Source organism: Argopecten irradians, chromosome 13 (genome assembly GCF_041381155.1).
Source record: "Argopecten irradians isolate NY chromosome 13, Ai_NY, whole genome shotgun sequence".
NCBI classification, from domain to species: domain Eukaryota; kingdom Metazoa; phylum Mollusca; class Bivalvia; order Pectinida; family Pectinidae; genus Argopecten; species Argopecten irradians.
Window position 1 is genome coordinate 32,859,219 of NC_091146.1, and position 19,815 is coordinate 32,879,033.

Sequence of the window (19,815 nt, forward strand, 5' to 3'; positions counted from 1 at the left end):
ACCCCTTGCCAGTAAAACCGTAGGCGGACTCGAGCTAGGGTTTTGCCCATACCTAGATGTCCTGCGGTGATGTTACTGTGCAACTCTCTCATTGTCCATGACCTTAATGCTTCTGGTACAATTTGCCATTCTTTTTTGCGTCCATCGGAGCTTTCCCATTTCCCACAGATAACACCAGATTTTAGGGAATCAAACCTAGCCCAGTAGTGCTTCACTCCTGGTGAGAGATGACTAATCTCCGACCAGGATGGTTTTATTTTGTCCTCTACCCACTTGTAAACTATCCCTATTGTGCCATCTTTCAAATGGAGGTTCCTAAGGTTATCCAGAGTAATCGTTCCTTAATCTGAAATCTCATCAGTCTGCAAGTCTGAGATTTCATCATGACCTGGGTCAGTAACTACATTTACGATGAATTCATTTCTTTCAGGAGTGTCTATTTTTAACTCCTCAGCTTTCTCACAATGCGAGCAATGCAAATCATAACATGGTCTCCTAGATAAACCATCTGCATTTGAATGGAGCTTTCCTGCTCGCTCGCTCTATGCTGTATCTCAAAATCATATTCTGACAGTCTTTCCAGCCATCTAGCTAACTGACCTTCCGGATTCTTGAAGTTTTGAAGCCACCGGAGAGATCCGTGATCAGTACGGACACGAAAGTGTTGTCCATACAGGTAACAGTGAAATTGTTTTACTGCAGTGACCACAGCCAACAATTAACGCCTAGTGACACAGTATGATCTTTCAGGCTTACTGAACGTCTTGCTGTTGTAGCTAATGACTTTCTCCTGGCCATCCTGAATTTGAGATAGTACAGCACCAAGAGCATAATTACTGGCGTCTGTATCCAGCACAAAGAGACCATCCTGCTGTGGATAGCTCAGGATTGGGGCTGAGGTGAGATGATGTTTAGGTGCATTGAATGCTTCATCACAGTCACTTGTCCATTCAAATCGGATTGTTTTTTAGGTCAGTCTATACAAAGGCTTGGCCAACTTGGAGAAGCCAGGTACAAATCTTCGATAGAATGTGCAGATTCCAAGAAAGGTTTGCAATTCCTTAAGGTCTTTAGGTAACGGCCACTCTTTTATGACAGACACTTTCTCTGGGTCAGTAGAAACACCTTCCTCTGATATAACATGGCCGAAATATTTGACATCCTGTTGAAAAAGAAAACATTTCTTAGCGTTCAATTTGAGGTTAGCAGATCTGATTCTGTCGAAAACAACCTGTAATTTTTCCAACTCTTGCTCAAAAGTTTTGGCAAACACAAGAATGTCATCTAAGTACGCCAAACACAGCTTCCATGTAAGGCCAAACAATACTTTATTCATTAAATGAACAAATGTGGCCGGGACATTACATAGGCCGAAGGGCATCACTTTGAACTGCCAGAAGGCTCCATTGCCAGCGACAAAAGCTGTTTTATGCCTATCTTTGTCAGCGACATCAACCTGCCAGTAACAGCTTTTTAGGTCCAAATTTGAATACCATGAGGACCCTGCCAGTGTATCCAATGTGTCATCTATTTTGGGAATAGGATGGCTATTTTTCACCGTTATGCTATTGAGTTTCCGATAATCAATACAGAAACGCAATGAGCCATCTTTTTTACGAACTAAGACTATCGGCGAGGCAAAAGGTCCGCTGGCAGACTCAATGATGTCGTTAGCTAACATGCTTTCAACCTCCTTCTCTGCCCCAGCTTTTTTGGCAAGCGGTATTCGCCTTGGGGCCTGTTTGAATGACCTGTGTCAATGGTATGAGTAACAAGCTTAGTGTTCCCTATATCAGCTGACGAAGAGGAAAAGATATCTGCATACTGTGCCAAAACTTTCCGAACCTCTGCAGACTGGATCTCAGTTAGATTGTCAGTGGAACGATTAAATAAATCGCTCAGATAATCTGGTATGTCTGTGTTGTCTGAATTACCTACTGGGTCAGACTGAGCTGAGTGAACGTCAGCAACCTCACAAAAACCAGCTACTGTACCTTTAGGAACAGTAATAGGTCTCTCTGAAGCATTACTAACACGTAATGGTATCTCCCCATGGGAAGATTTTGTCACAGTCCTAGCATTGAAAAGGCGATGCTGGGAGAGAAACCTTAGAGATGGTTCCACTAAATAATCGGTGTCATCCAAGTTCACTGTTGCTCCAGTGACAAGCATTTCACTGTTTGGAGGTATAGTTGTCCTTTCCTTCAAAACTACCCTACAACATGTATCTTCTACCTCTGGCATTGAAGGTAGCAATGGTACCTTAGCACCCTTAATATCCAAAACATTGTCCCTTAACATCATATTACATCCTTCGCCACGCAAAAAAATCTTTACCCAAAATGCCCTCATTTTTTATGTCCGCAAACCAAACTTTACGCTTTACCACAAAGCCGTTAATTTCAATCCTGACTCGCAGAAAACCTAACACTGGAGTAGGTTCTCCAGTTGCGGTTAACATCACCTTCCTGTCATGTCCCAGGGTTGCCTGTAAAGCTTTAGTTAAGCGTCTTAAGACACTTCTCTGGAAGACAGTAAGTGTTGCTTCAGTATCAACTAACATAGTGGTGGGAAGGCCTTCTATTTTAGCTTTAACATATTCACCATCATCAAAGGGGGATGAACTACAAACTAACACATCTTTGGACCTTCTCATACTAATCTTGACCGACCTGTGGTCTGCCAGCTCGGTCTTGTCTAGTTTCCCTTTTTAGAAGGACCACTCTTAGGCGGACATGATTTCTCAGAGGACTGATTATTTGCTGTTTGATCACGTTTTTCCCATCATGATTTTTACCCTTTTTATCCGAGTGACTAGCGGGATTTGACAACTGACATAGATTTTTCTCAACCAGTTTTTTCAGGGTATCAATGTCTTTTTTCAATGATTTCACCTGATCACATTGTATGTCTGGCTGGTTCTCGTCAGACTCATCATCTTTCACCTGTACTGACCTCACAGGTCTATTCTTAAACTTGTTAGCCATCTTATGAGTCTCAAATCTCACTGCCAGTGTTTCTGCTTGTGTGATACTTTCTGGCTGTGTTTCACGTAACCGCCATTTAATGTCAGCATCAGTTAATGCGTCAATGAAATAATCTAAGGATTGGGTCTCTATCATGTCAGATGTTGCTTTTAGATATGCCTGACGAGTTAGCTTCGTTATAGACCTTGCAAGATCGGAAATTGTTTCATCTTTCTGTTTGATACGAATCTGGAGTTTAGCCTTATACATTTCTGACTTAGCAGCACTCCCAAAGTTTCTAGATAATTTCTTTGTCAAAGTGGAATAATCTCTCCTTTTATCTGGGTCGAGTTCACCAAAGATAGCCCTAGCAGTACCCGAGAGACTTCCAGCTAAGGACAGTCCCTTCTGATTATCGTTCCAACAATTGATGTCAGAGTAGATTTCAAACTGAGAAACATACTCATCCCAGTCATCAGATTCGTCATAGATGACTGGTCGAATGGAGACATGTTTTTGGCTTGACTTAGAGGTGTCTGGTATAAACACTTTAACACGAGGAAGTGGGGTACTAGTTGTGTCTACCTTTATACCACTACAGAATTGTTGTTCTGCTACTAATGACTCTGAATCCTCATCAGCAGGTATGGTGGATTTACCAGTATACCCCATCCCAGTGTCAAGGTTAAACGTGACACTTTTCTCTGAGTGCTTATTACTGGACTTTGCCGAAGGGTCACTTTGACCCGTATTCAATGGAGGGTACAAGCAAGACAGAGTGTCAAAGAGCTCCTTGCTATATGACCTCTGGTTCCTCGACGTCGGTATCTAAGGAAATCAGTTCAGTCTGAGGAACACTAAGATGTGCCACTTCATCTCTCAGATCTGAGGTCTGACATTTTAGATCACCTACATCAGATCTAATCGACTCAAGATCTTTCTGGATTGTTATGGTGCTTTCTCTAAGTAGAGATAATTCGGTGTGTAAATCACAGAGTATCTTTTCTGTCAATGAATTCTCACGAGTGGTGTCAGCCATGGTACCAAGGATTTGTATCACAAACAAAAAGGTGTAAAAGTGAGAGTATATCAGTAAATCAATTAACTTTATTAATCTTACACAATTCAATTAGCCCAATTAAATGGTAGAAGTAATGTTTACTGCAAGGCCCCACGTTGCGCGCCAACGTGATGACTTTTACTCTCTGCAGGGAGTCACGACGGTGGGCCCTACAGTAAAGACTACACAACACAAAACAGAAGGTCCTCTTATTTATTTACATTACATCTATAACATTTATACTGGTACAATAATAATACAAGTGAGCCCTTTGATAGGGTGAAGTCCACCACACCTTCACCACACCTTCACCAGGGGCCTCTCACCCTGGGTGAAGTATCACCAAGTTCAGGGGTGGACTTCACCCAAGAACGCTGGTGGAACTCACCCTTTTTAGCTGGGCTTGCATGCTGGCTCTCGTACTACCACTACACTGTAGCTCTCTCTAACACCAACTGAGGTCTACTACAGCTCTGCCTGTCTACCTTGGGTGCCTGACCTCTCATGCACATGCTTGACCCCTGAGAGGCGATCAAGCATGACACAGGTAAGCCAGTCACCACATGGAGAGAGCAGTGCTGTAGCAGACGACTATTTTTGGAGAAACACATGCATTGCATGTATAGTAAACAAACTTATACAAAGCAATAAACACAATTAACAAAAACAAAAATTAACAAAAATCATCAAGTTTCATGTCCATGTTTAAATATCGAATGTTTAAGCGACATATCGTTACAGTGAAATTAGCATGAAATATAACTTTAATGATTATCCTTGTACATGGATAAAATGAGAAGTGTTTACACAAACCGGTTTTGATATAGACCCATAAACGTCTTGAATTATGTATGAACAATAGGAAAGGTCCTACTACAATCTCTATATAAATCGTGAATATCAAAGAATCACAATTTAACAAAGCATGACAATTTATTGACTCGTGCCCTATCCGGGCCTCGAACTCACGATCTACGGCACCCATTCGCCTAGTCAAACATACCTGCACCTTCTACCACTGCGCCACATCTACATCCCCCAAAAAGGATGTTTCTATGACGAAGTGATAGTCGGTTCGATATGCTGAAATGATCACTGTGGAAATTGTCAAATTAAATCTTTGGATCAACAACACATAATGAATATGATACGTTGTGTTTAGTAAATATTAAATATCAAAGAAATACAATTTAACAAAGCATGACAATTTATTGACTCGTGCCCTATCCGGGCCTCGAACTCACGATCCACGGCACCCAATCGCCTAGTCAAACATACCTGCGCCTTCTACCACTTTGTCATAGAAACATCCTTTTTTGGGGATGTGGATGTGGCGCAGTGATAGAAGGCGCAGGTATGCTTGGCTAGGCGATTGGGTGCCGTAGATCGTGAGTTCGAGGCCCGGATACGGTACGAGTCAATAAATTGTCATGCTTTGTTAAATTGTGTTTTTTTTGATATTTTATATAAATCGTTACTTATTCTTGGTTGGTTTGTTGAACGGGTTTAAAATGTGTAACAAATATTGCATGTGTGAATGTTTGAGTTTTGGTTTTTCACGGAAGCGTGCCGCCAAATATACCGAACAACACAATTCTTTAAGCTCATATATACGTGTGTAAATGTATGTGTGCTTTGGGAGGCTGCGGTATATTGTTCTTTCGACAGCTACTTCTCAATGAAGCATGAACAACTGAAATTTTTAAGCTCATATATGTGCGTGTATAAAAAGGTTATTTTAAAATGATATGTTAATTTCTGCTTAATTCAGGAAGGCATCGAGGTAGATTCTGACAAGTATTGGAACCCGGATTTAGTGATACGGAATAGGACGGAGAGCGCTCAAAGAAAGAAATGGTGTGTGCTGTGGTTCAATTCCTCTGGAGAAGCCTTCATAGTAGAGAAGAGACGGATCAAGGGCGTGTTCACCGAGAAGATGGAGCTTCAGGATTTCCCCTTCGATTCCCAGAATCTAAGTGTCGTGCTGACGTCAGACCGGTCAGTAAAAGAGGTCATTTTAGAGGAAGATAGCGAGTTCCTGTCGACTATAGATGTGACGAATTTCGCGGACGAACAAGAGTGGTGCCTAAAGGACTATGTGGAAAGTGACAAAACTACAAAAATTGTCAATCAATATACCGATCAGAAGAATGTCGAGTTTCCGGTTCTGCGCGTTAGCTGCTTTGCTACGCGACAGTTTATGTTCTTTGTTTGGAATATTATTATCATTATGGTAAGTGTTAACTCGGTAATTTCCGTTAGTTTCCGTTCAGACAAAACACGAATGCATTTAAACAGGTCTATTTAATAAACAAAATAGCATTGGGATCAGATAATTATTTATTGTTTGTATATATTTAGACTTATACTTACGTTAATAGACCATTTTAGACGTTTGATGAAGCTGGGTTAAATATCGGTAAATTGCTTGTCATGTCATATAAAATGCGAACGGTGGGAAAACGAACGTTATACTGTACCACCAAGTCATATTATACTGACAAAGGGTAAACCAGTCGTCCCATATCCTTTAAGTCGAGCTCTAAACAGGAGTAGACACTACCATTGTTATAGATTATGATGTTTTTGACATCTGAGAAAAAATTAAAAATTACACAAAGTGCGGCATATTCTACCTTTTATTTCCAGTTGATCATCAGTTTGTTGTCGTTCGCAACGTTCGCCATAGATAGAAACCTCCCCCAGAACAGATTACAGTTGGCCTTCACCCTGACCCTTACAGGGGTCACCTTCAGATTCGTAGCCAATCAGAGCCTTCCAAAGATACCCTACCTAACAAAACTGGTAAGTCACTAGATAAAGGCATTTCTATAGCAACCATCGGTTATACTGTTAGCGTGAATATTTTCGTGCGTGTTTTATTTTATCGTTTGGTCAGTTTTCAACCTTTTCACGTTGTGCCATTTTTCGCGCTGTTACAGTTTATATATTATGATGTCATTCACATGCAAAAGATGCTGGTTTTTTTCGCATGGAATTCTTAGCGTGAAATTCACATGAATTTCACGTGAAAAAATCACTTAATTTCATATGAAGAAATATTGTCTGTGTAGAAATGACCGGAAATATCCACACCAGAAATAATACAGTATTTACAGTATACATCAACTTAGGGCAACGGTTATTGGAAAGCTTAATATTCATTGTTCAATACTTTCTTGAAAACAAATTAAGCTAAAAGAAAAGATAACATAGCGAATTAGTCTGAAGCACAATTAAACACATTATCTTTAGCTAAACCTGCCCATATAATGTATTAGAAATACACCGCTGAAGTAGCATAGGTCATATCCGTCCTACAACTTCACGTTTTTAAGAGGTATCGCGAGCTGACTATATATTAGGCATAAAAATCCTAATATTATAGGCAGGTTTAGCGGACTAACTAAATCTATACAGAACGTCTGTTTTGTTTCAATATACGACGTATTTTGTAATACCATAATGTTGTTAGAAAATAAAAATATTTTTATTTGCAGGACATGTTTATCTTGTTCAGTATGATCTTTAACTTCCTGGTGAGTGTATGGCACGCGGCTGTGTCCCTGATTGACGATACTACAGCTGCTGACGGTCGTCACGACTTCTGGGCCTTTATAGCCTTCATCATCCTCTACTCTCTGTTTCAGTGTATCTTCATCATCATTGTGTTTGTATGGGTGAGTGCACCTGACCTGGTGGTTATTAATATCCTACTGGCAGCTGTATACAATGTGTTGTGTGTGAATGCTGCATGTTGTGTCTTCTTGTGATAGAGAAACGCTTGCCCTTTTATAGTGTTGTCTCGCTGAAGCAACAAGGCCATTTGGTTTGGGTTATTAAGTTTTGATTTAAACACATTTTATTTGTATCAAATATAGAATGGGATCGGGAACAAATTTTTCCAACTTATTTTCAGCAAATACAATTTAAAATATACATACTCGACAAGATGGCGATATATGTCTGTGTGTTTTGTGAGGCAGCGGTTTATTCATAGTGTGTCTCCTTGTGAAAGCGGAATTCTTGCCCTTTTTATAATGTTATCTCACAGACACATGTCGATAAAGAAAAAGAACAACACACCTCACCCTGTTATATTATGATGAGCAATCTTACTCAGGGGGAATTGGTGAATTCATCCTGAAATTTCAATATTATTTATATATACATTTAATATCAATTAACCTTAAATTTATATGTGCCGTAACTGGGCTAAATTTTTGTCTTCAATAATCTATTGAAAGTCATCAGGTTTGAGGAATTAAGTTGTGAAAAAACAGACAAACATGTCAGGCATGGGCACAATTACTTCAAAATGTAATTAATTAATAATCGATTACTTGGGAGAAAAAGCTGTAATAGATTTTTAATACCATTGACCTGTAATCGATTACAATCGATTACTTTACCAAAAGTAATTGAAATTACAATTACATTCGATTACATATTAAGTTGATTTATTAGTTTTTATCTTCTATCAAAATATTTTTGATTTGTCTTTCCTATAATTTGATAGCATTTCAAGACCAGTAAAATGGTTTCTTATGTCAAATGGTTAATTCTGTTTCAAGTTTACACCTGTCTCACATCATGCTTTTTTAACTGGTGTGTCTTTGAAATTACCATGTGCATTTTTCGTATATGGTTAATTGATAACCTGTAATTACAGATAACGGTATAACACATCAAGTAGATATTTTAAACCTGAAATCTGATACTTGATTCTTCTAATGAGAAAGCGGAAATCTGTAGCAGTGCAAGTTTTGTATAATTTTCAATGCATCATGTTAAATATATAAAAAAGTTAATTAAGTATACAATTTTAAGAATGTTTTTAAAGAAAAAAATTGGCTTATGCTTCTGAGCTAAACAGATAAATCTTGGTTGACTGTACAGGTGAAAAGGACAGCTACTGATTATATAACACAGTATTAATTGACTTCTCATTGTTTCCTAAAACAACAAGTACATTGGAAATCTGAGATACTTACTAAATTGAACTTAGTCAATACCTGTTGGCTTTTATGAAAACAATGCTTTCCATTGGTTTATGCAATATGCTCTTATGCCCACGGGCACACTGGTGAAACTTAAAATTAGTTATAAAATGTACATGTATAGACAATTTGTTTGTATTCTTTATTTCTTTTAGCCTTAGTGTAATTTCAGAAAACTAAATATAAAAGATTATGTATAGACCGATACTAAACAATGTTACATCTATCTTTAGCTTTAGTTGAACTACAGCAGAAAAGTTGAACTTTTCACTTTCTAAACCTAGTATACTGGCTGCCAAATTCAACTTCATAATTGATATAATGTAATTGAAAAGTAATTACGATTACATAGTGAATTTTCACTTTAATCGATTACGATTACGATTACAAGTAATCTAAATAGCCTTCGATTACTGATTATTGTCGATTACTTGAGAAAATGTAATTAATTACAATCGATTACAATTACACGATTACGATTAACCCATGCCTGAAACATGTATAATGCCATATACACATTAGTTACAATACCAAATATACGCATAGTAAAATTCTTTATTTTTTATGCCTTGTGTATGTTTAAATGGAAACATTCCTGCAGCAATCACTTTACAATTACAAACAACACTGTAAAAAAGTGAAATTAAATTGTAGATCACACCTTGGCTTGAGGGTCTGATCGTATGTGCTACTGCGCCGTATACGTAAAAATATGATTTGTGACAGTCTATTAATGGTAGATAACTCTTAATGTGCATATGTAGAATACAACTGTCACGTAAATGTGTCGCTCTCCGAATGATGTACCACGATCTATCGATCAAGCTTTTTCAGTTTGGTGTCCAAAATCAATGTTTAATTATACCTCTTGATTGTGTTTCGGATTCTTCATATTTTTAATGAATACTTTGCTCTATTGTATTTTCGTCAATGTTTATTTCCCCAGTACTTTAAGACGAAACAGAAAATAAAGGGGAAGGTGGCAATATACCGGGTAAGTGTTGACACTGAGTGCCTCATTTCTTTCTCCCTTTAATAATATTAAAACATTCAGAATTTCGTTCATTTGAGTATTATCTTGAATAAATTTTGATGTTCAGGAGCTATTCACAAAGCAGAATGCATTTCAAATAACCACGAATCAACGATGAGACTACAATCAGATTTTGGTGTTATAGTTTGATATATTAGATGCTATTCAATTTAATCATCATGGAATTGGAAATTGAAGCAAGTGTGGCATATACTATGCAATGAGAAAAAAAAACAAAAAACAAAACGAAACCAAAAAAAAAATGGTTGTCCTCGACCATGGAATGTCACAAAAAACGATTCTTGAAATACACCTAGTTTACTTTTTGTATAAATCTCAATCAAATGCATATATTGTCAAAAGTCAAAAAGTTTTAATTGATATTATTAAAATACGTGAACTTCATTTGATGATAACTTACATGAATAGATTTTGATTTTCTGGAGCTAAAGCATCAATGCATTTTAAATCCATGAATCAATGCATTTTGTTTAGATTATCCATAGGCACTATTCAAGTTGATCTTGGAGTTTACAATAAGGACAATTTTACAGATTGCCATTTTGATACTATATATACATCAATATATGGGAATTATAAAATGTTTCATTACATTCTGTTATGTTGTTGCCTCCTGGCAACTCATACAGTATTGATGCTAAAACAGACACTTCAAGCTTTTAAAAATTTCTAACGGAGTAGGTGGAAACTTTAGAAAGTTAGTTACTTTGTGATGTGTATAAGAAATCATCTAAACCATGTCATGTTTCATAACACTTAACCATATTATAGCCCATAGTTACACCATAGCAAACCATTTTTCTCTCCATAGCAACAACACTCTAGACACTAAAAACACAAAATAATGAGATTTTAAAGATATTTAATCAATCTAATTTTACGTCTGTGTTCATTCCATTTCTGTATTTCAGCAGGGGTAGTCTTCACATTTCTTGAATTTTATATCAAAGTCCCAAAAGGATAGCAACAACGTAATATAATCACAATCTTATGGCACTACTACATATGTACACTACGGTACTACTTTACGATATGTATTTCATGTATACGCTCGCTATTTACAAAAGTAAAATCGACAATACTTCAATTCATGTAAATATTTCCAAGTGCAATAATGAAAGATAATAGATTTAGATACATGTACAACAGGTCATGTTTAATTTACAAGCATTTTTCAACCGCGCAAGTGACTTCGGACTTACACCTTTTCAATGTGTTCCAGAGGTTTGTATCCTGTTCTGGGAATTACGTTACGTCACATCTACCCTTTCTTATCAATTAATAAGCTGTTTTTATGTTATTTATTTTCAAGCATGATCTTTTAATGTAAGAAAATACTTTTGACAAGCAACGCCAGTGTCCTTGCAGTGGTTTATTCCTAAATATTTAGTATTAATACTGGTAGCATGGCAACCATACAGTCTTTCATTAAGAAGTGTCCCTTTTTCACAATCAAATCAAATTAATCGTCTAGGCATCCTACCATACAGATGTAAATATAAATCAACGCTCAGACCACGAACAAGTTGTTGTAATATACATGTATATGTATTTTTTAACATTTTGATCACAGTAAAGTCAATGGTTACATGTATAACTACCGGGAAGTATGTACATAGTACATATGTTGACTATGGTAATGGTGTCCTTATTATTATTATTTTTTAATTATGTCAACTTGAATAAAGGAGAAAATAGATTGAACAACATATTCACATACGGTTATATAGGTTAAGAATGTTCCTGGTTCAATATTTCTAAATATAATATTTTAAATTGTAAATGGAACTATAGGCCTACTAAAATAACACATGTAGGTATAGGCCTAACATATTATTACTGAAAGGCCCGCTACTTTTCCGAAAGGGCTCTTTATTCTTAAAATTGGAAAGTAAAACGAGATTGATAAGTTTGTAGATTTGCAAAAGTTATTAGCGTTCTGTTAATACTTCAATTGGCAACACATTCTGACTAATTTATTCAAAATAACCCTAATGCTATTTTCATAACGCGGGTCGTATTATGTTTTAGCCGTCGTCCTGACTGCACCAGACAGCAAAACAGCGAAGTGTACTTCACTGTTAAAATAGATTACGAAGGAAAGCTTGCATTTGTTAAGTGTTGAAGCCTTGTGTTAGGTCATCGATAAATATAATTTTCTTATACAATTAATGTTATTGAAATAATATTAATTCTTTATTTCGGAAGGTAATTGGTCTTTAATATATAAATATATATATATTTTTTAGGAAAGGATGAATTGATAATTTCATTAAAAGTTGGGGTTCAGAAATTAAAAAAAAATATAGATCTATATGTATAAATGTCGATTCGGACTCACTACCTTCGGAACAGGGGACAGAACGTCACGACAGCCACGCATGCTTCGTAATTAGTTGAAAAAATGAAGATATGTATCCTTAATAATCTGTAGCACTCTAATGTAAACAATTTTTTGCTAGATTAGATTTTTATTATATAAAGGTATATAACGCCTTTATGATATAAATACATCTATAACATATAGAGATAAAATAACTACAGTAGTTAAACCCATGTCCAGTGTCCTACCGTATTGCACTACTCTAGCCTAGCTAGCTAGTAGGCCTAACGTTAACTGTAGAATCGCCAACTTTTCAGATTTTCAAAATTAAAAAATGAACATTTTTCACATAAAACACACAGGCTTATACATGAAAATGGTGTCAATGAATAGGATTTACTGTATGACGGAATGATCTATGTTGAACTGAACGTTAACGTTACTGTACTTGGCCTACCAACGATACATGGCTTCGAATTTTCAGTGTGACGTAGGCCTACCGAAATGTCAGGTCATTGACGGGTTTCCATCTATGATCAAAATACCTCTCGTGAGATATATAGTAGTAAATCTATAGACTATATATATCAAGAAGAGTATACTTGATACTTCAATTGAACATCACGATCCATGTTGAAACGACCGGGAAGACAATGTATATAGAAAATCAGCGGAAACATCGCCAGTTACGCTGTGTCAAAACACCGAGTACATTATAAAGGCGGGACCGTAATCCGGGCAAAAGAATACGGACACTATTTTTATCGCAACGTTTTCGCTACAGAAAATTGAGAAAGGCGCTTACTGCACGGAGTAATAATTTTATACATCGTCATAAAACTAATCAAAATAATTACTAATATTATTTTTATTCCTTAGTTCATATATGCACACTGAATATGTTTCCGATTTATTTTTTTCCGGATAAATAATAGCCGTGCCCGATACTGTTTTATGTTATTATTACCGCCGTTGCGATCTCTGGTTCGTTAATTTCATAGAATTTTCTTTTTTTCGGATTGGCCGCATTTGTGTCCAAATTCGACATTTTGCATAAAGATTTAAATTTTTATGTTGGTTCTGTTGACAAAAAATGGTGTTTGGACAAAGCTGCGGCCAATGTGAAAACTACGCTTTTTCAAGCCATTTTTGCAAGAAAATGTATAAAAATGCATGAAATGGCCTAAATATATCGTCTTTTAACCCATCTACAAATACTGTTAGTGGAAAATCATCTTTGATTGCGAAAATATCGATACTCAACTCTTTTGGAAAGCTGTGTTTGTGAGATTTGACATTGTTTGAATTTCTATACATTCTGGGGCCATAATTGCCCCTTATTGTACCTACTCCTTTGGAACAAGTGTCACAGACACCGATGTAAACATATATAGAATGCAGGATGCTAGTGTGACTTAGAGGATCTTTCATGAGTAGCTATGTAGTATCACATTTATTAATCTAGTTGAATATTTGATATACCACTAAGCATTAAGCGAATGGCATATAGACTTATCTAACGAGTGTAAGATAAATATAGACAACATTTTCAATTTTGCTTCTTTATAAAAATGACAAAATCAGGTTCGTATTTGACGTTTTCTTCTACCGAGACAATCGTGCATGTGACGTCATACCAGTGTTATTACACGATATTTATCACATGACTGGCCCGTCCAGCTATGCCATACGGTCATGTCATACATATCGTTAGACACATGTAATAACACTATTATAATGTTACATGTAGTTTTGACGTCATAATCTATAATTACGTCGCATGATTGTCTATGTAGACGGAAACGTAACATCCGAGCCGTTTTTCTACTGTTTTATATAGAGACGAAATTAAAAGTTTTGCTTATATTTATATTACATAGACACTCATGTAAGATCCTCTATTTATGACATGGCCGTATGACATGACTGAACGGACCAGTAATGTGACTGCTTCCATTCCCTTCGTTCACTACGCCAGGCGGTACCTCGCTCACTAGCGTACGCAAGGGAGGTAACTGAGGCGATTATGTGAGAAGTATTTATGTGTTTCAGGAGAATTCAATCAAAATCAAGGGCAAGACTTGGTACAGTAACAGGCAGAGGTCGAAAACAGCCAGAACGGAAACTAGGCGGGTCGTCCCAATACCGGAAGCTACAGATGTATGCTAGTAAACGATGACCTACCCGGAAAAAAACTTTTACTGAATTTGTTAAAGGAGCATGTCGGTTTGGCTTGTACATAGTGCTGAATAGGTCTCTGTAACTCAGTTGGCAGAGCACGCGTCATTGACACTGTCGATCGAGTTGCAGATTTTCATGCCGTAGACTTTGGTTCGATTCCTGATCGGGGCACTCGACAGAAATGTTTTAAACATTCGCACAATAACTAGGAGTGCTGTATTTTTTCACAATAATTATTTTATATTCTAATATACATTTTATTGACATCTTGGTAATTTATGTCTATTAAATCAAGATGTTGCACATTTAAGTAGAAATTTTGGTCTCTATCGATGAATTCAAACCATATTCTACATTACTAAGATTCCGGTGACCATTAAATGTTTTCACCCATGTTTCTAAATGTTGCATGATTTGCTTCAGTTACCGTTGATCTTCAGATTCAGTTGGTTCGAGAGAAGACCCAAATCATACACTATTTACGTGATCAATTAAACGTTTGAAGGAAGGATTCCTAATAGAGGCGAAAGAGCCTAAACGAATATATGTAATATAATTCGATTCTAAATAAAATCGACAATGTAAGTTGTCACAGAAAACCGAATAAATTAGAGTTACGTCCCTTCGTCTGTCTTTGGTAAAGTATCCGGTTGATGCTCGTTTGTTTATGATTATTATGTTTAGCGTGCTAAATGTTGAGGACGGTGCGCAATGTGTTGAGGTGGATGAACGCCTGTATGTTTATGGAGGCTGTGGTACGTTCGTGGTGTGTCTCCTTGTGATAGTGGAACTTTTGCCCTCTTGTTATCTAACTAAAAAATGAAATTCAAACTCTTAACAAAATACATTGTGTAGAGAAACATATTTACAGCCTTCAACAAATGCAATATAGATTGATGACAAATTATATAACTTTTTAAAACAAAACTTAAATTTACACAAATCTCTTAATATTTTTATATTCGTATATTTCATAAGCTTTGATAATTTGATCATATTTGGTCTCGTGTAATAATACTCATTAACATATATTTTTTTTTCTAAGGTTACTTTGATTAATAATGAAATTCATCACCAATATCATTGGTTTCGCAATAAGTACGAATTCCATTGTGATAATGCATATTATTCCATCTACCAATTTCTAAAATGAATTTATGGTTACTTGTTCTAAATTTACGCATCAAAATTCTGCGCGTCCGTCTTTCCTTCCATTCTGTGTACAATAGCCACTAACATTTCGTCTGTATCTTGAATGTCCAGTTTCTGTTTAACAATGTTGGTTGGTTCAATCCCGTCTTATTGCCAGCTTTGATCATTTAAGTACGGCTTTCCGTGGATGCATGGCGTTTGTGTGAATATGTCTAAAGGCTGATGTACGTCTGTGTTGTATCTCATTTGCAGTAGTAGAAACTCAAGCCTATTTTAAAGCGCCATCTAAGGGAAGCATGCCGCCGAAGACACCCGACAACGGGTAAACCAGTAGTCCCAATCACATAACCATAAATACCTACCTTTTGAAGAATCTAAACGTCAAAATCTGTTTCAAAACTCCAGATGCCGCCGTTTCTTCACGTCCCCAAATTCTGACGCCACGTCATTGGTTACTGACGTCAAATCATGATGTCACAATGATGTCCCAGCTAATGAAAAGCGCCCTAGGTCATATTACACCAGTGACATATCCAAAAAAATGTTACTGGATATCAGACTGATTATGTGATGAAACATATTTTTATGATATATTTTTTATTGTTTGTATTTTTTAACGCAATTCAGCAATAATAAAGAGTGCATATATTACATACTCCAAAACACGTTTTGTTGTTGTACTTTGATATCAAGGCAGACAAAGATATAAAGACATATTTTAAAACTGCCTCAAGTATACTGTAAAACGTACGTAATTTTGCAGTAGTTAATAAATCATATTTCACAATTTTTCGCATTTGTGCTAAAATACGTTCGCTTACATTTAAAAGTCAAGAATGATATTAATTCTATGAACCAAACTTCAAACTTAAAGCTATATGTGCCGTATTTTTCATAGTCACGAATCAAAAAGAGCTTTTAATATGTTATTCAACTCCAAAAGTTACCAACATTTTGATAATTACAATACTTTCAATGCATTGGTTTTAATTTTACAACTACAAGAAAGAGCTGAAAATGATTTTGGCAGTACTGCCAAAAATCATTATGTTAACATCTTCAGTGTAGTGAAATGAGTACATACGGTCAGACCATGAAGCAATATTGTTGTCCCCAATTTCATTGCACATTTTTACAATATTATTAATAATTGTTCAGTTATTTCTGAAGGTAAGTTTCCATCTAAATATGTATAAGGCATGAAAAACAAGAATTTCACAGTGCATAACCTATTTGTTCTTAACTAACGTTTATAAGGCATTATATATGTTTGTCTGTCATTTTGAATGATTTTCACAGCTTTATTCATTATAACTTATGGTTTTAAATAGATAATTGAAGAAAAAGTAACATGTCCAAATTTTCGGCCAGTTACGGCACATATAACTTTAAGGTAAAGGAAAGGTTACCTCCCTTCAGTCATGTAAATACCCAAATGACAGGTTAGGGGTATTATACCCCTGCCTTACTCAATACCATCTGGCATGTCCTTACTTGACATTGACACTTAAAAGATCACTAGCAAAAACATGCAGAACCCAGCTGTTATGACAATCATCTCACAGTTATGAAAAACAACAACAGCTGGATAACTGTAAACAAATAAACATTGTCACGCCATTAGTTCAATAACGATCGCCGAATTCAAAACACAGGTTAAATTTGGCGTGATAATTCACAATCTATTGAAGTTCTTCGCTAGCTTAGAAGTAATAAGAATATGTCACCTTTTATCGTATCTACCTTTGTAAGTTAACATTACAATCACGTTATAACATTCCTCAGTAATTTTGTTTAAAATTACGTAGTATAATCTAAATAATACAAATATCTGACAAATATTATAAAAATTGTTTACTAGCTCTGTTTTGATCGTCCTATTGGTAAATCGAGGTGACAAGGAATTTTGTTTGTCTTTATATGTGGGTTACATTGTATGTGCACCATTTACAATAAATCTTAACTGATTACAAAATTATGACAGAAGTTGAATACGGATTTTGGTATACTATGTGCACGTCATAAAAACAATGTAATTTATCTTTGTTGAGTTTTGAAATAAATTATTTTTTTTGTACAAACTATAGTACACATTATTACGATGGCTTTTATTCTCAGTTAATTTGATTGTTGATTGTAACTGTTTTTCAATTATTGCACAATCGTTTATTTAGGTGGGTAATACGATATTACTTAGTCCCAGATCTTTACATTTTGCTTGATTTGGAAAAGTAGAATCAACTTCCTAATCACAGCCAGGGGTAAATAGGGACGGTCTCCTTTGTGTACAGTATGTTGCGTTTATATTAACTGTTTTGTTAAGATTCTGCAGTAAATTTGTATGATATTGTATGGAACTGTTGCCCTTTTTATAGTGCTATATCACTGAAGCATGCCGCCGAAGACACCGAGCGACAAACCCTACTTGGTCACATTTATATACTGACAACGTTCGGGATGATATTACATGATGTCCTTATCAGCATGGTATAATGAACTCATCTTCCCAATAGCTCTTAAATACCCACAAATAAAGTGAAAAAGTTTAGCTGATAATGTTTGAAATTGACAAATTCTCGAAAATTTCTTTTTGCGTATAAGTGTCAGAAAGGAAACCTCAAACTGGTCTCCCGGTGCAATTAGCCTATTAACGATACTGTAACTTATCTACAATATACACCTTTTCATGTCATCGCAATCTTTTCAATGTACCACGAAACCTCGAAAACATATTCTTAAAATAATAATTAACGGCAGTTCTAAAATGTTATTCAGTTATCTACTATATAGTTATGCATATTTGCGTGGGGTTTAATTTCGTCAAATTCGCAGATTAACGCGTGAAAATTAAAAACTCGCAAAATTGTTAAAAAATTATGTTTTTTTACACATCACACCATATCATGTTATCTTACCTAATCATCCCAAATTTCAGTTTCAGATTAAGAAAAGATGGCGGCCTCCTTTGTATACAACATCTTGCATATGCTGATCATGAGTGTGTAGCGTGTGGGAAGCTGCAGTTAATTCATAATGTGTCTTCTTGTGATAGTGGAAACGCATGCCTACTTTATAGTGCTATCTTTCTGAATCATTCCAAATGGCCTATTCTGTATTGCATTTTGGGTTCGATATAAAGGGTCCCATTTCCAATTGAAAATAACCATATTTTCCCCAATTTGCGACAAAATTTCCCAATTAATACTCAGATTTATGGCTTCAGTGTAAATATAAATGATTAAATATATAAAATGAATAAGAACATGCAGACATAAAAGATTTCCTGTGAAAAATAATAGAACTACAGTGTGCTTACTAGACTCCCAACTTCACTAGATATGATTTAAAATTATCAATTCAAAAGGCCCAAGGAAAGGTTTCTCCAGCTAGAGAATAGAAGTCCCAACTCAATGAAGTATACTTAATATATGTAGGGCTATTTGTTGGGTTATTTTTAAGTTTAGGGTTCATTTCAAGGGTTTGGGTTGTGGTTATATTAAAGGTTAGGCATTGAATATAGATCCCTTAGGAACTACTTTTCAAAATACTAAACTGGAGCCGAAATTACCGTAAAGTCGGTTATTTTCACTTCTTCAAATTTCACAGAAACAATTGTAATGATCATAGCAATGTCAAGCGAGAATAATTTGCTATTCAGTATCTTATAGATTTTAGAAACGTACCTGAAAATAATATTCAATTCAGTATCTTATAGATTTTAGAAATGTATCTGAAAATAATATTCAATTCAGTATCTTATAGATTTTAGAAACGTACCTGAAAATAATATTCAATTCAGTATCTTATAGATTTTAGAAATGTATCTGAAAATAATATTCAATTCAGTATCTTATAGATTTTAGAAACGTACCTGAAAATAATATTCAATTCAGTATCTTATTAGATTTTAGAAATGTATCTGAAAATAATATTCAATTCAGTATCTTATAGATTTTAGAAACGTACCTGAAAAATAATATTCAATTCAGTATCTTATAGATTTAGAATATGTATCTGTACCTGAAAATAATATTCAATTCAGTATCTTATAGATTTTAGAAACGTACCTGAAAATAATA

The 19,815-nt window shown here is 35.5% G+C and overlaps 1 protein-coding gene across 7 annotated transcripts in view; it reads left to right on the forward strand.

Moving 5' to 3' along the window:
- LOC138305559 (glycine receptor subunit alpha-4-like) overlaps positions 1-16,399 on the forward strand; it is a 38,693-nt gene extending 22,294 nt beyond the window's left edge. For all 7 annotated transcript variants that reach the window (XM_069245851.1, XM_069245852.1, XM_069245855.1 and 4 more), the window contains 5 exons: positions 5,798-6,259; positions 6,676-6,831; positions 7,527-7,706; positions 9,973-10,020; positions 14,456-16,399. In XM_069245851.1, coding sequence (XP_069101952.1) covers positions 5,798-6,259; positions 6,676-6,831; positions 7,527-7,706; positions 9,973-10,020; positions 14,456-14,572 — 963 coding nt within the window. In that variant the 3' untranslated portion in view covers positions 14,573-16,399. The remainder of the gene's footprint in view (positions 1-5,797; positions 6,260-6,675; positions 6,832-7,526; positions 7,707-9,972; positions 10,021-14,455) is intronic.
- The last annotated feature ends 3,416 nt before the right edge of the window (positions 16,400-19,815 follow it).